General features: G+C 41.9%; 1 protein-coding gene across 4 annotated transcripts in view; it reads right to left on the reverse strand.

Annotated features, from left to right (window-relative positions):
* The window catches only part of LOC118399949 (synaptotagmin-2-like), a 67,323-nt gene that overhangs the window by 7,741 nt on the left and 43,014 nt on the right, over positions 1–16,568 (reverse strand). For 3 of the 4 annotated variants that reach the window (XM_035796187.2, XM_035796188.2, XM_035796186.2), the window contains 4 exons: positions 9,686–9,916; positions 9,416–9,576; positions 4,877–5,005; positions 3,610–3,777 (listed from right to left, as the gene is read on the reverse strand). In XM_035796187.2, the coding sequence (XP_035652080.1) occupies positions 3,610–3,777; positions 4,877–5,005; positions 9,416–9,576; positions 9,686–9,887 (660 nt within the window). In that variant the 5' untranslated portion in view covers positions 9,888–9,916. The remainder of the gene's footprint in view (positions 1–3,609; positions 3,778–4,876; positions 5,006–9,415; positions 9,577–9,685; positions 9,917–16,568) is intronic. The other variant, XM_052473232.1, reaches the window with a different exon arrangement.

Raw genomic sequence — 16,568 nt, forward strand, 5'->3', positions numbered from 1 at the left:
TAATTACTCACCTCGTAGTGAACAAATATTTTTTTAACGAGTCGGATGCAAAGGATTTACTTCGGATACCGGACAAGGCCCAAATCCCTGTCATTCGCAGGAGAAAGAGACGGAGATATCGGGGACGTAGGTTGGGGTGCCTTGTAAGGATCCGACAGCGAATGGATAATCCGCCTCTAACATCAGTCCTATTAGCCAATGTGCAATCCATGGATAATAAAATGGATGAGCTCCGATCAAGACTGACATACCAACGAGACCGTAGTATCTTATATTTCAACAAGTTGTGGCTATAAGACGACATGGCTGGGTTTTCCATGCATCGGCATGATAGAACAGCTGCCTCCGGTAAGACAAGGGGTGGCGGTCCGTGTCTATATGTAAATAACAACTGGTGCACAAAATCTAATATTAAGGAAGTCTCAAGGTTTTGCTCGTCTGAGGTAGAATATCTCTTGATAAGCTGTAGACAACACTATATACCAAGAGAGTTTTCATCTATTTTTTTCGTAACTGTCTATTTACCACCACAAACCGATGCTGGCACTAAGACCACACTCAAACAGCTGTATAAGGCCATAAGGAAACAAGAAAATTCTCATCCAGATTGCGGCGCTCCGAGTGGCTGGGGACTTTAATGCAGGGAAACTTAAATCCGTGCAACCAGAGGCTAAAAATACTCTTGTACAGAGAACAAAGAACACCTTTACTCCACACACAGAGACGTGAACAAAGCTCTCCCTCGCCCTCCATTTGGCAAATCTAACTATAACTCCATCCTCCTGATTCCTGCTTACAAGTAAAAACAAAAGCAGGAAGTACCAGTGACTCGCTCAATACAGAAGTGGTCAGATGACGCACATGCTAATCTACAGGACTGTTTTGATAGCACAGAATGGAATATGTTCTGGGATTCTTCCGATGGCATTCAGGAGTATACCACATCAGCCACTGGCTTCATCAATAAGTGCATTGACGACGTCGTCCCCACAATGACCGCACGTACATACCCAACCAGAAGCCATAGATTACATGCAACATCCTAAAGGGTAGAGCTGCCGCTTTCAAGGAGCTTGATCCTAACCCAGACGCTTATAAGAAATCCTGCTATGCCCTCCGACGAACCATCAAACAGGCAAAGGGTCAATACAGAACTAAGATTGAATCATACTACACCGGCTCCGACGCTCGTCGGATGTGGCAGGGCTTGCAAACTATTATGGACTATAAAGGTATTCACCATAGTGCCTTCAATGCTCATCACTAAGCCAAGGACCCTGGGACTAAACACCTCCCTCTGCAACTGGATCCTGACGGGTCGCCCCCAGGTGGTAAGGGTAGGTAACAACACATCTGCCATGCTGATCCTCAACATGGGGGCACCTCAGGGTTTCATGCTCAATCTCCTCCTGTACTCCCTTTTCACCCATGACTGTATGGCCAAGCACGACTCCAACACCATCATTAAGTTTGCCGACAACACAACAGTGGTAGGTCTGATCACCGACAACCATGAGACAGCCTATAGGGAGGAGGACAGACACCTGGCAGTGTGGTGCCAGGATAACAACCTCTCCCTCAACGTCATCAAGACAAAGGAGATGTACATGGACTACAGCTCAGCATTTAACACCATAGTACCCTCCAAACTCGTCATCAAGCTCGAGACCCTGGGAACACCCCTCTATCCACATCGATGGGACAGTAGTGGAGAGGGTAGTAAGTTAAGTTCCTCGGCGTACACATCACATACAAACTGAATTGGTCCACCCACACAGACAGCATTGTGAAGAAGGCGCAGCAGCGCCTCTTAAACCTCAGGAGGCTGAAGAAATTTGGCTTGTCACCAAAGGCACTCACAAACTTCTACAGATGCACAATCGAGAGCATCCTGTCGGGCTGTATCACCGCATGGTACGGCAATTGCTCCGCCCACAACGCTCTCCAGAGGGTAGTGAGGTCTGCACAACGCATCACCGGGGGCAAACTACCTGCCCTCCAGGACACCTACACCACCCGATGTCACATGAAGGCCATAAAGATCATCAAGGACAACAACCACCCGAGCCACTGCCTGTTCACCGCGCTATCATCCAGAAGGCGAAGTCAGTACAGTTGCATCAAAGCTGGGACCGAGAGACTGAAAAACAGCTTCTACCTCAAGGCCATCAGACTGTTAAACAGCCACCACTAACATTGAGTGGCTGCTGCCAACACACTGACTCAACTCCAGCCACTTTAATAATGGAAATTGATGGGAATTGATGTAAAATATATCACTAGCCACTTTAAGCAATGCTACTTAATATAATGTTTACATACCCTACATTATTCATCTCATATGTATACGTATATACTGTACTCTATATCATCTACTGCATCTTTATGTAATACATGTATCACTAGCCACTTTAAACTATGCCACCTTGTTTACATACTCATCTCATATGTATATACTGTACTCGATACCATCTACTGCATCTTGCCTATGCCGCTCTGTACCATCACTCATTCATATACTGTATCTTTATGTACATAATCTTTATCACTTTACACTTGTGTGTATAAGGTAGTAGTTTTGGAATTGTTAGTTAGATTACTCGTTGGTTATTACTGCATTGTCGAAACTAGAAGCACAAGCATTTCGCTACACTCGCATTAACATCTGCTAACCATGTGTATGTGACAAATACATTTGATTTGATTTGATTTACCGATACCCCCTGTATATAGCCTTGTTACTGTTATTTTATTGTTGCTATTTAATTATTTTTTATTTTTTATTTTCTTATATTACTTCAATTCATTTTAGTAAATACTTAACACTTAATTTGCTTAACTGCATTGTTGGTTAAGGGCTTGTAAGCATTTCACTGTAAGGTCTGTTGTATTCGGTGCATGTGGCAAATACAATTTGATTTGATTCTAGTGATTTGTACACTCATTGTACTTCCTTTAAATCAAATGTAACTCAAATTCTCCTTCCTGTGGGGTGTGGTCAATACAAATTCAATTTATATTCATTGTTTGAATTTAATTATATTCCCGAAATTCCAAATAAACCCCAACCCTGATTCTAAAGGCATGCATAGGATGTCATATATTGTCTTCATGGCCTCTAGTCAACCTAGGTCCAATATTACCAATTTGTATCTTTTGTATCTAGGTCTCTACATGACGGTTATGCTAAGAGAATAGACAGTGGTGGTAAGATTGCAAACAGTGCTTTCGCACTGACCCTGAGAGTCATGTGGAGTCTCCGTGGACCTCATTAAGAAGTACAGAAAGCTGAAGTTTGTACACAGGCTCGAGGGGACATAGCAGGCAGGCAGACTTGGCAGACCAGCACTGCTCTACAATATCATGTGAACACAGCAAGACTTCACAATGAAAAATAAATGGAGGCTTCAACCACAGTCTTCATTTTGGTAAATGGATACCGTGTATGTTTACAACACTAAAACTGTTGCATTACATTTAGTTTGAGACTCCGCTGTCCTAGCCTGACAATATCTTATCAGCATTATAGTTTGGCAGGATGATTGATGCCTTTTACATTCCAACTAACTACTGTACATTTCTGGCACAGAAACTGTGCTATGGACTTACCTTGAAAACAAATGATTCATTGAAGACAGGGTTCAGGTTTTTCTTTTGAACCTTGGTGTCAAACTTCTTCTTCTTGTCTGGGAGGACATAGACCTTAACGTACGGGTCAGAGGTGCCTCCGCTGTCCATGGATATAAGATCTGCAGCTTGGAGTATTCCCACTGTGAGCTTTGAGGGGAGGGGCACAGTGGTCAGGTGTCAGAGACAGCACTGAGACAAAACCAACAGTATCAGGTGGCAATCTCAACATGTATTCATGTATTTATGTGTGCCGATGTGCCGAGACAAGCCAACAATGTCAAGTCAGGTGAAAAACCTAAATGCGTTCATGTATTAATTTGTGCCAATGCACGCTTCCTGTCACTGCTGCAGAGAAATGCTGCAGTCTTGTTACATAAGCTTGTGGTCTGCAAGCTGACATCCTAAAACTCCAGCAATAATCACCACAGCTCTCTAAGATGACCGAGACTAGATACAAGCTACCCACACGAGAGCTGCCAAATGTATTTGCTGCAATGTCATAAGAAAGTCACAGAATATAATGTTACAGTAGTTTTGCATGTTTGAGAAAAGGGGTGCCGGTGATAAGTGTCATTGATTATGTTTTAGTTGATTGATTCGGTTAGAAAGAAAGGACTTGCTTTAATGTACATTCTCATCTCAAGCCCTGATCCTGTGTCAGTGACTCATAAGGGACTTCCTTGTTTCAGAATGACTTTGCATTTTCTTTCCTCTTGGACGTATGTCACAGTGCCAACGTCCTGCATAGCAGACATACTCACTGTCATACTGACTCTAGCCATTAATTCCCAAAAATGCTGAATATACTAGATACCCTCTCATTCCCAGAACCCTGATCCCGATTCACTACTCTCTTGAATATTTAGTTTAATCAACCATAATTCCAACAATTGCCAGCTGTCACTCCTCAAAAGTGTCGCTGTGCAATTCTGCTGATGTTTTTACATAGCAGCAGTTTTTTTGCTAAGCTTATATAAGAATCAGCCCTGAATTAATTGGCAACTCTATAGACACTTTAGTTCTCAGAATGGACACTGTATCAAAGTCACTCTCCAAGATCAACAGAGAAAATACAAGTGTGACTTGTACTAAGCCAAGTCATCTAGTGTGACTTGCTTTAACTCATTCACCACCATGATGGAGTCTTACTGAAAGACTGACAATGCTACAAATATTGTAATATGATAAAACAATCTGAGCAGTGCCAGCGACGATTAAAAGGGGAACATGTCGGCCACTGACTGACCTTGTTGTCTTGGAAATCATAGTCAAGTGAGTACTGCAGTTTGCCGAGCTTCTCCTCCTCTTTCTCCTCTTCCTCTTTCTCTTCCTCCGTCAGCCCCGTCTCACCTTCGTCATCGTCGTCGTCCTGTTTCTGCAGTGGTGGAACACAGGACACAGGGATCAAGAGATGAGGGGGTGCCAGGGTTAAGTTGTAGCAGCCAGAAGGAGGGCGCCCCCAGCCCACCCACCACAGACAGCATGCCACAGACAGACAAGTGGACCTCCAGGAGGCCTTGTGTTGCGTTGCATTGCGCTGCATAGCACCAGGGTTTGTTGCATTGACTTGCATTGCGTAGCACCGGGACCTGCTTGTTTTTTGCTCCCGCTTACCTGCTCCTCACCTGGTGGCAAAGTGGAATATACCACCCTGTCTCTAATGCCATCGGGGACTCAGGAATGTTATTTGCTAGCTTGAATTCAAAATGTCCTTTGGTGACACAATTGGTTTGCCCTGTATTTGACTTCTCAAAAAGACGCTTACCCTGACCTTGACGTCTTTCCCAAAATATCCCAAGGAAATAGCTAACCGAGAATCCCACATGCAGAGCCTGCATAATCTTAATTGCTTCCTTGTTATTTAATTTATGTGTCACCTTGGAATGTTCCTCTCAAGTCAGGTCACCATTATTCCAGCCAAATGGTAGCTACGGGATTAGATAAGGGCATAGCCGGCTATGTGGATAATGTAGAAACAGTATTTCAGTTAGATTTCAGTTATGGTAACCCTGTTTCTGACATGTTCAAGTTTGCATGACTGTTTCATCTGCAAAACTGTGTTTTTAAAACGTTTTTTTTGTTCTCACTCTTCATTGAGTGACAAAGTAATCAGGGTGTAGATGAAACATACTAAGATTGAAGATTGATTGGTCATTCATTTATTACTGTCGTCCTCATGTCCACAAACAGCCTACCATGCCCTTTGTCACATGCATACAGTATATTATTAGTGTTAATCGTGGGTTGCAGTTTAAACTATGTTCAAAACTTTCCATAGTGTGGTTGAGTTTGTCATCATAAGCAATGCGTTATTTCAGTCCTTTCAGTTCTCTCTCTCCGGGGTCTATTTAGCAGACCATAGCTTTCTCAGTTACATTCTCAAGCCATCATTACAAAACATGTTAGAAAAGCAAAGAAGCTACGACTTTCATTCCATGAACCCCCCCATCATCATCATCATCATCACCATCATCATCTGCCCATGGGCCAGAGAGCATCACTGCGATCCTTCCACCTACCGTAAATCAGGGGTCCATCACAGTCAAGAAACACGGTGCACACATAAGACACCGAGCGAGAGGAAGAGAGAGGAAGAGGTTTGAAGTTACGACACACCAGAAAACAAACACTGTAGGCAGTCAACAACACAGACGACACTAGGATGATGAAAAAAATTACACACTGATTGTCTGTTTGTAAAGAAAAAGTCCTACTTCCAGGACCATCTTTCACCATGTGGAGACAATTAATTGATTGTTTTAATTAACTGGTGCATTAGGGCCATCTCAACGATATCAGACACATTCAGCCTGGAATTAAGCAGGAGTCCTTTTCCTCCCCCCTGTTTATTCTGCTCTGTCTGAGATGTGGCTCCTCGGGTCCATAGGCACCATATTCATTATCCTTAAGCATTGAGGCCAGCTTACCCTACAGAAGTAGGGTCTTAATTTGATTCTGTAGCAGTCATCCGCTTATTGGAATGCCACGTATGGCACGGCTCCATTACTTTCTCTACCCATTACCCACTGATTACCTAGTCCCTTCCCCATAACAAAGTGTGTAATTTTTCAATGTATGTCACAATGAAGTGGGGAAGAGTGGGGTAAGTTGAGCCAAAGGGTTAGTTGAGCCACCCCTTGTTTTTAGGAAATCACACACAAAATGAATCACATGACCACATATTTAGGAAGAGATCATAATTCCATGGAGTCTGTGAAGGAAGAAACCACATGGAAAAAAATGTTATCAATTTAGGTTGGAAAAAGTGTAATTAATTTGTTGTTTTCTTGATTCTTGTATCTAAACCAAAGTAGATGTTTTTAAGATTGGTTTGTACATTGGTTGGGGTCTCTATAAGCTACAACATGAGGTCCTAATTCTAGCATGAAATTGCATCCTTGTAACTGTGTGGGCAATAGTCCAAATGTTTGCCTTGTGGTAAGTTGAGCCAATGGCCATGGGGTAGGCCTAAGTTGAGCCAATGACCACCATACCCCATACAAATTATGATTGCATTTTGCCAGTTGTATGCATTATATGCATAGTATTTTTGCAAGGTGTCATGCATATGAACTCAAGATAGAGAATTTTTGTGGTTACAGTCAGAGCAGACATCATCATGTCCCGTGTATGCAAATGTAAAACAAGCAGATGTATTAGCCCCCTTAAAGGTTATTGAGAAACCCATTCGAGCAGTAGCAAGAGAACACACATTTGTGTGTTCGAAGAGGTACATCGAAGAGGTACGTTAACAAAAAAGAGAACTAACATGTACAGTACCTGTGCAAAAGAGAGGCAATGATATAGTATCAGAGTCTGAGCATGCTAAACATATCAAGTTTCATTGGGGTTAGAATCCTCTAATGCAGAGAACTTGCCTATGAATTGGCACATTGAAAAACATTGAAAAACATACATGTCCTCGACAGAGATTATATGTATATTTAGAATTTACAATATACCACACCCACATTCCATTAATTAAACTTTGACATACCAGCACCATCACCCATTGACACGGAAAAACACCATCACCCCCACTCAACTTACCAAGAGACCACATTTTTTTCGGGACAAGGAATGCTTTCAAAACTGTTATGTTTACATGAATTCTGATTATTTCCCGGGATACACAACATACTGAAATATATCTATATATTTGATAGAAATAATACTACATTTCCCTAGTAATGCTGAGTGTAAAACATGGCTCAACATACCCCACTCTCCCCTACAGCACACATTTTTAAAATGATGGCAACGACAATATCAAGAGAACAGATAGGATAGGGGGTTATCGACATGTCTCCCTAAAAATGTTGTAAAGTGCTGTTGATGAAAGGTCAAAGGTTTTTACTGATACACCAAGGAATGCTTAATGACCATTTGTTGTTGGTCCAATCAACATAGATATGGACAGAAACGTCAACAAAAGAAGCAGTTACATAGTAAATCAAACAGAAAGCTTTACTGGTAGGTAGTGTGTAGTTTAGTAGGCTAATAACTCTTGGGAGATACACTACCTGATCAAGAATATGTGGACACCTGCTCGTCGAACATCTCATTAATATGGAGTTGGTCCCCCCTTTGCTGCTACAACATTCTCCACTCTTCTGGGAAGGCTTTCCACTAGATGTTGGAACATTGCTGCGGGGACTTGCTTCCATTCAGACACAAGAGCATTAGTGAGGTCAGGCATTGATGTTGGGCAATTAGGCATGGCTCGCAGCCGGCGTTCCAATTCATCCCAAAGGTGTTCGATGGGGTTGAGGTCAGGGCTCTGTGCGGGCCAGACAATCAAGTTCTTCCACACCGATCAAGACAAAATATTTGTACATGAGGGCATTGTCATTCTGAAACAGGAAAGGGCCTTCCTTACGTGGGATCTTGTATTGCTATAGCGTTAAGATTTCTCTACACTGGAACTAAGGAGTCCGAACCTAGCCCGGACCATGAACAACAGCCCCAGAACACTATTCCTCATCCACCAAACTTTACAGCCAGAATTGGGGCAGGTAGTGTTCTCCTGGCATCCGCCAAACCCAGATTCTTCCGTCGCACTGCCAGATGGTGAAGCATGCTTCATCACTCCAGAGAACGCGGTTCCACTGCTCCAGAGTCCGATGGCGGAGAGCTTTACACCACTCCAACCGACACTTGTCATTGCGCATGGTGATCTTAGGCTTGTGTGCGGCTGCTATGGAAACACATTTTATGAAGATCCCGACAAACAGTTATTGTGCTGACATTGCTTCCAGAGGCAGTTTGGAACTTGGCAGTGAGTGTTGCAACCAAGGACAGAGGCGCTACGCGCTTCAGCACTCGGCGACTTGTTCTGTGAGCTTGTGAGCCACTTCGCAGCTGAGCAGTTGTTTCTTCTCGACGTTCCCACTTCACAATAACAGCAGTCACAGTTGACCGGGTCAGCTGTAGCAGGGCAGAAATTTGACGAACTGAAACATCCTATGTTTGTCTATGGAGATTGCATGGTTGAGGGCTCGATTTTATACACCTGTCAGCAGCGGGTGTGGCTGCAATAGCCGAATCCACAAATTTGAAGTGGTGTCCACATACTTTTATGTACATATAGCGTTTGTCTGTCAGCTATACCAAAGTCATTTCTGGTCATGTTTGTCTACTCTCATCATCAACAAATAAGTATCTTGTTGCTTTTTACTAGACAAATGAAATAAGAACCCTGAGTGTGATATAAGTTATGTCTTTGGGAGTTGCCTGTTCTTAGTGGACTCAGCTGAGTTTATAAGCGGAGCCTGAAGCACCATACCTCATCCCCTTTCATGTTCTTCATGTTGAAGCCATCCTTTCCCTTCTTGCCCTTCTTGTTCTTCTTCTTCTTGCAGCAGCACTTCTTTATAATGCAAAAGCAGCAGGTGAGGATGAGGAAGGCGGCCACCACAGCAATGGCTATGATAGCCCAGGAAGGGACTGCAACACAAACACACAGTATGGGTTAGATTAAGCTCCTTTGAGCTCCTTTTCATGCATAGTACATGAATATGAGTCAGAGGTGGGGGAAGAAACAGGGAGGACTTACGTGGGATCTTATCGATCTCGTTCAAGAATTTGCTCTTGATCTCTTCGAACATGTCATTCTTGGACTCTGTACCGTTGCCTGGGGGTTCAGCCACTGTGGTGGCGATTGCTACGGCTGGGGCCGCGGTCATGGTGGCACCGGTGCCCGTGGGCTCTGGACCCACCATGGCCTCAGGCTTATTCTTGAACAAGTTCCACTTCATCGTCAATGACTAGGCCACGCACACAGTCCCTGGGGCAAGGCACAGACACACACACAGAGAAGGACAGTCAATTGTTATCACCAGCAGCACAGGCAATGAAGTGCGTAACCTTTAATATAACACACACACACACACACACACACACACATGCATAAAAGTAACAAAATGGATGATATCCCAGGTGACTCGTTGTGACCAAATTCAATGCCATATCGCTGTGTCAGACATTAGAACAGCACATAAAATGACAAGGCTGAAGAGGTCCATAGGGAAAAGGACTTAGTTCACATCTCAGACTCTGAGGATAAAAATAATTGCGTATAATATGTCAGCCAGTAGGCCTGCATCCTTAATGTGCTATGAACTCCTGAATAAAATTAACTTGGGGACGAAAAAGCTAATCTCATTTTTTTTTTAGAAATGAGACAGTATCTTAAAGATCCAATGCAGCCATTTTTATCTCAATACCAAATCATTTCTGGGTAACAATTAAAGTATCTGACTGTGATTGGTCACAAATAAACAAAAATAGGGTTTTTTTTGCAAATAGAAATTTCTCAAGCAATACTTTTTCTGGGACTGTCTGTGAGTGGTTTGAGGGGGAGGGGAAAACTGAAGAAAAAAAATAGATTTTATTGGCAGAGAGGTTTGGAACTCTCTTTCTTATTGGTCTATTAACTAATTGACTGCATGGTAATGTTACCAGGTAGGCCAAAACTCCATCCCACCCAAACAGGCTAACATTTCAGATGGTATTTTCAAGCAGCTTTTACACTAAAATGGCATTATAAGATTTTTTTGAATTTCACAGTATTATTCCAACCTCAGAAATATATAAAAAACAGGAAATAATGTTTTTCATGGCAATAGGCCTTTAATAACCTCTCTTTCGTATCGTCTGAGATCCCCAAATATTGGAAAGCTGCCGCGGTCATCCCACAATTCAAAGGGGGAGACACTCTAGACTCAAACTGTTATAGACCTATATCCATCCTGCCCTGCCTCTAAAATTTTCGAAAGTCAAATTAACAAACAGATCACTGACAATTTCAAATCCCACCTTACCTTCTCTCTATGCAATCTGGTTTCCGAGCTGTTCATGTGTGCACCTCAGCCACGCTCTGGGTCCTAAACTATATCATAACCACCATCGATAAAAGACAGTACTGTGCTGCTGTCTTCATCGACCTTGCCAAGGCTTTTGACTCTGTCAATCACTGCATTCTTTTCGGCAGACTTAATAGCCTTGGTTTCTCAAATGACTGCCTCGCCTGGCTCACCAACTACTTCTCAGATAGAGTTCAGTGTGTCAAATCGGATGGCCTGTTGTCTGGGCCTCTGGCAGTCTCTATGGGAATGCCACAGCGTTCAATTCTTGGGCCGACTCTTTTCTCTGTATATACAGTGAGAGATAGAATAACAACAACAAAAGTCCAGAAAAATGCATGTAAAAAATGTTATAAATTGATTTGCATTTTAATGAGGGAAATAAGTATTTGACCCCTCTGCAAAACATGACTTAGTACTTGGTGGCAAAACCCTTATTGGAAATCACAGAGGTCAGACGTTTCTTGTAGTTGGCCACCAGGTTTGCACACGTCTCAGGAGGGATTATTTTCCCTTTAAAAGTGTGCTCCTAATCTCAGCTCGTTACCTGTATAAAGACACATGGGAGCCAGAAATCTTTCTGATTGAGAGGGGGTCAAATACTTATTTCCCTCATTAAAATGCAAGTCAATTTATAACATTCTTGACATGTGTTTATCTGGATTTTTTGTTGTTGTTATTCTGTCTCTCACTGTTCAAATAAACCTACCATTAAAATTATGCACTGATAATTTCTTTGTCATTGGGCAAACGTACAAAATCAGCAGGGGGTCAAATACTCTTTCCCTCACTGTATCTATGATGTCGCTCCTGCTGCTGGTGATTCTCTGATCCACCTCTACGAAGACGACACCATTCTGTATACATCTGGCCCTTCTTTGGACACTGTGTTAACAAACATCCAAACGAGCTTCAATGCCATACAACACTCCTTCCATGGCCTCCAACTGCTTTTAAATGCTAGTAAAACTCCATGCATGCTCTTCAACTGATCGCTGCCCACACCCGCCCGACTAGCATCACTACTCTGGACAGTTCTGACTTAGAATATGTGGACAACTACAAATACCTAGGTTTCTGGTTAGACTGTAAACTCTCCTTCCAGACTCACATTAAGCATCTCCAATCCAAAATTAAGTCTAGAATCAACTTCCTATTTCGCAACAACCTCCTTCACTCATGCTGCCAAACATACCCTCGTAAAACTGACTTTCCTACCTTCACTGGTCACCCCCAAAGCCAACACTTACTTTGGCCGCCTTTCCTTCCAATTCTCTGCTGCCAATGACTGGAACGAATTGCAAAAATCACTGAAGCTGGAGACTGGAGATATCTCCCACTCTAACTTTAAGCATCAGCTGTCAGAGCAGCTTGCAGATCACAGTACCTGTACACAGTCCATCTGTAAATAGCACACCCAAATCCCTCATCCCCATAGTTCTTTATTTTTTTTATTTTTTTCTCAATTGCACCCCAGTATCTCTACTTGCCCATCTTCATCTGCACATCTATCACTCCAGTGTTGATGCCAAATTGTAATTATTTTGCCTCCATGGACTATTTATTGCCTTACCTCCATAATCTTACTACATTTGCACACACGGTACATTTGTCTATTGTGTTATTGACTGTAGATTTGTTTATCCCATGTGTAACTTTGTGTTGTTGTTTTTGTTGCACTGCTTTGCTTTATTTTGGCCAAGGTGGCAGTTGTAAATGAAAACTTCAACTGGCCTACCTGGCTAAATAAAGATGAAATAAAAAATATATATAAATAAATGGAAAATAGATGACATGAAGGTAAATGGAATCAAATTCTATCAAGAAGACCCTCAGTCCCTTATGAAAGTCAATATCAAACGTTACAGCATTACATCACAGTCAGTTAGGGATTAAACCAAAATTAATGGTGGGAGTTAATACAAATTCTACTTGAAGTGGAAAATGTGCAAGATGAATATGGCTCCCTATCCAAAATGAGTTCCAAAGAGGGCTATCTTCCCGTTATAATGAATGATCTGTTACCTCTGAAGGAATGGTGATTATAAGTGTCTTCTGAAACAATGATCTCCACAAAATTGAAATGAGGCACTTGTGACTGAAACCTCCTTCTTTCTAGCAAATCCTAATAGGATTAGCATGGATACTGTACTGAAACAATTTACACTGTGAGTAGGTGAGATGGAGAGGCTGATTGGGAATTATCACCTTTGAATGCGTATTAGACCAACGGTTATAGCCTCCGGTTATTGCCAAATGCCCTCCCAAAAGTTCTCAGTAGTTGCCATTATCGTGTAATGATTCATATTTACAAAATGTATAACAGTGAATGACTTCTCAAGTCTAATAAGGGACATTTTCATTACAATGACGGATGAGATCACTGTGCAAATACAAAGATATACAGTGGTGTAAAGTAACTAAGTAAAAAAACGTTTAAGTATTAATTAAGTAGTTTTTTGGGGTATCTGTATTTTAAATATTATATACTATTTATAACTTTTACATTTACTCCATTACATTTCTAAAGAAAATATGTTCTTTTTACTCCCATTTATTATCCCTGACACCCAAAAATACTGTCAAATTCATGCCCTGACCGTAGATTGCGTTGTATGTTTCTATCTTTGTTTGGTCAGGGTGGGATTTGGGTGGGCATTCTATGTTTGTATGTCTAGGTTTTTGTATTTCCTTGTTTCGGCCTGGTATGGTTCTCAATCAGGGACAGCTGCCTTTCGTTGTCTCTGATTGGGAATCATACTTAGGTCGCCTGTTTTGCCACCTTAGGTTGTGGGTAGTTAATTTCTGTTTAGTGTTATTCACCTTGCAGGACTGTTTCGCTTTTCCTTGTTTGTTGTTTTGTGTTCAGTGCGATTATTAGAGATGAACACGTACCCTGCTGCATTTTGGTCTGATGCTTCCTCTTCCGATGAAAGCCGCTACAAGAACACGTGGTCATACCAGACTCGCTAAACACAAATGTTTCATTTGTAAATGATGTCTGAATGTTGGAATATGCCCCTGGCTTTGTTAACATTTGTTTACAATTGTGCCATCTGGTTTGCATACTATAAGGAATTTGAAATGAATTATAGCGTTTACTTTAACTTTTGATAATTAAGTATATTTAAAACCAAATACTTTTCGACTTTTAATCAAGTAGTATTTAACTGGGTGACTTTCACTTACACATACAGCATCTGTCTTCTTTAGGGATTTCTATATACTACAAACATACTGACAAAATCAATTCTCCTCTCAGGCCTTAGCAAGCTTCATATAATTCTGTGCCAGTTCTGTGTTGCTCTCATGGGCAGCGACAGGAGAGAAGAATAGGGAATGTACATTAGAGTCTGACAAATTATGTCCCAGAATTCAGAGCTACACCCTGGTCACTCTCAGGGGTGATACCAGAATATGATTAACATTTACAGATCACGTTGATACTCTTTGTGAGTCATGCTCATCTTTGATTGGGTAGGGCTGAGCAATGGCACAATAGTATGAAAAGGGTGCCTCTAACCTCAAGCCGGCCACTCAACGATGTGTAGAATAAAGAGCTATTTGTTCCCACATGGGCATTGTTCGGCTCTGCGTCCCTATTGTCCCTATTCTGTTGTTCTCCCAGGAAAGGATATCTAAGGTGAAAAATGACACAGGCATAATCCTCTATTCTGCACTTATGGAATTGGTTGTAAGATCCATTACTCACAAAATCAATAATGGCAGATGACGAGAAGAGAGTAGATTTACAACTCACAAGACAGAGGCATCTCTTAAATCGTATTCGTCTGGTAATAGATTACCCCGATCCATCTCTCCTGACATCTACAAACACTCTCTGGAGAATTAGCTGATGCAAAATACCATCATTGGAGAATGATGGTTTACAATATTTTCATACACAGTGAAGGAGTGTTGGTTTGTAAACTATTGAAAATGGATAGAAACTGGATATAAATTAAGACTATCTGCTTATAGTATATATATACACAATGGGGTTGTAATGGTAGCAGTGTGTGTGGGGGTGTTTGTGAGTGCGTGCGTGTGTGCATGTGTATGTGTGTGCTTGCATGTGTCAAATAAAACATTGTTCTATTCAAGCGCTGTTCCAATAACCAATTGCTGTGTTCATGCAAGTGGCTGACTGTACAAATCACACCTATCAGTAGCTGCAATTTGGCAGTACGCCCAGACCGTGTTTTGAGAACGAATGACCGAGAACAAACGAAAGACATCTCAGTTTCAAGGTCTCAGCTTAGAGAGGAGAAGCCTCGTGAGGTGTTGGTCTGTCACATGTTTTGAAACAATATTGGTCGGTCACATGAATGAAACACGGGTGTGGGCATATATAACTTGTCTGTGTATAGCTGTATAAAAGACAACTGCTGGGTCTGCCCATGAAGAGCTCCTGATTGACGTGTACCATGATGCTTTGAGTTGTTTGGACCCTCACCAGTGCGCTGACAACAAACAATGATTTGTTTAACATTGACTTTGAGTGTCCCTGTGTAAGACAATTCCCACAACACTTCATAAACAACAGGTGTAGACTGACAGTGAAATGAGTACATATGGGTCCTTCTCCACAATGGAGATATCTTTTTTTTTAATAACACAAGGAATAAATAAATCAAATAATTCGACGAAGTTGGCTCCCCTGCCTGTTCGGGCGGTGCTCGGCGGTCGTCGTCACCGTCCTACTAGCCGCCACCGATCCCTTTTTCGTTTGTCTGTTGGTTTTGTCTTATTAGTTTCACCTGTGTGTGTTTTAGTTTATTAGCTTCCCTATATATAGTAGGTTGTCCCGCCCTTGTTTTGTGCGGGATTGTTTTTGTTACTCTGTTGGATTGTGTGTATTCTCCGGACTGTCCTGTGTTTGGGCTGGTCTATTCTATGTCTATTCTATGTCTATTCTATGTCTATTCTATGCGCCCTGTGTGTTGGCGTGACCGTTTGTTTGCCGGATAATAAATTCACCATATACTGAACCCTGCTCTCTGCGCCTGATTCCAATCCACCACTCCTAGTATCCCGTGACAATAATAGCACAATGAATAACTTGGCTATATACACAGGGTACCAGTACTGAATCGATGTGCAGGGGTATGAGGTAATTGAGGTAAATATACACATATAGGTAGGGATAAAGTGACTAAGCACAGGGATAGATAATAAACAGTAACAGCAGTGTATGTACATTTTAAAAGGTTAGTGCAAAAAGGGTCAATGCAGATATTTCGTGTAGCTATTGGTTAAATATTTAGCTAACTAGTTAGCATTCTTATAGTTTGGGGTAGAAGCTGTTCGGGGTCCTGTTGGTTCCAGACTTGTTACATTGTTATCGCTTGCCATGCGGTAGCAGAGAGAACAGTCTGACTTGGTTGGCTGGTATTTGATCATTTTTAGGGCCTATCTCTGACAGGTCCTGGATGGTAGGCAGCTCAGCCCCAGTAATGTACTGGGATATACAGTGGGGCAAAACAGTATTTAGTCAGCCACCAATTGTGCAAGTTTTCCCACTTAAAAAGATGAGAGAGTCCTGTAATTTTCATCATAGGTACACTTCAACTA

This window comes from Oncorhynchus keta, chromosome 21 (genome assembly GCF_023373465.1).
Source record: "Oncorhynchus keta strain PuntledgeMale-10-30-2019 chromosome 21, Oket_V2, whole genome shotgun sequence".
NCBI classification, from domain to species: domain Eukaryota; kingdom Metazoa; phylum Chordata; class Actinopteri; order Salmoniformes; family Salmonidae; genus Oncorhynchus; species Oncorhynchus keta.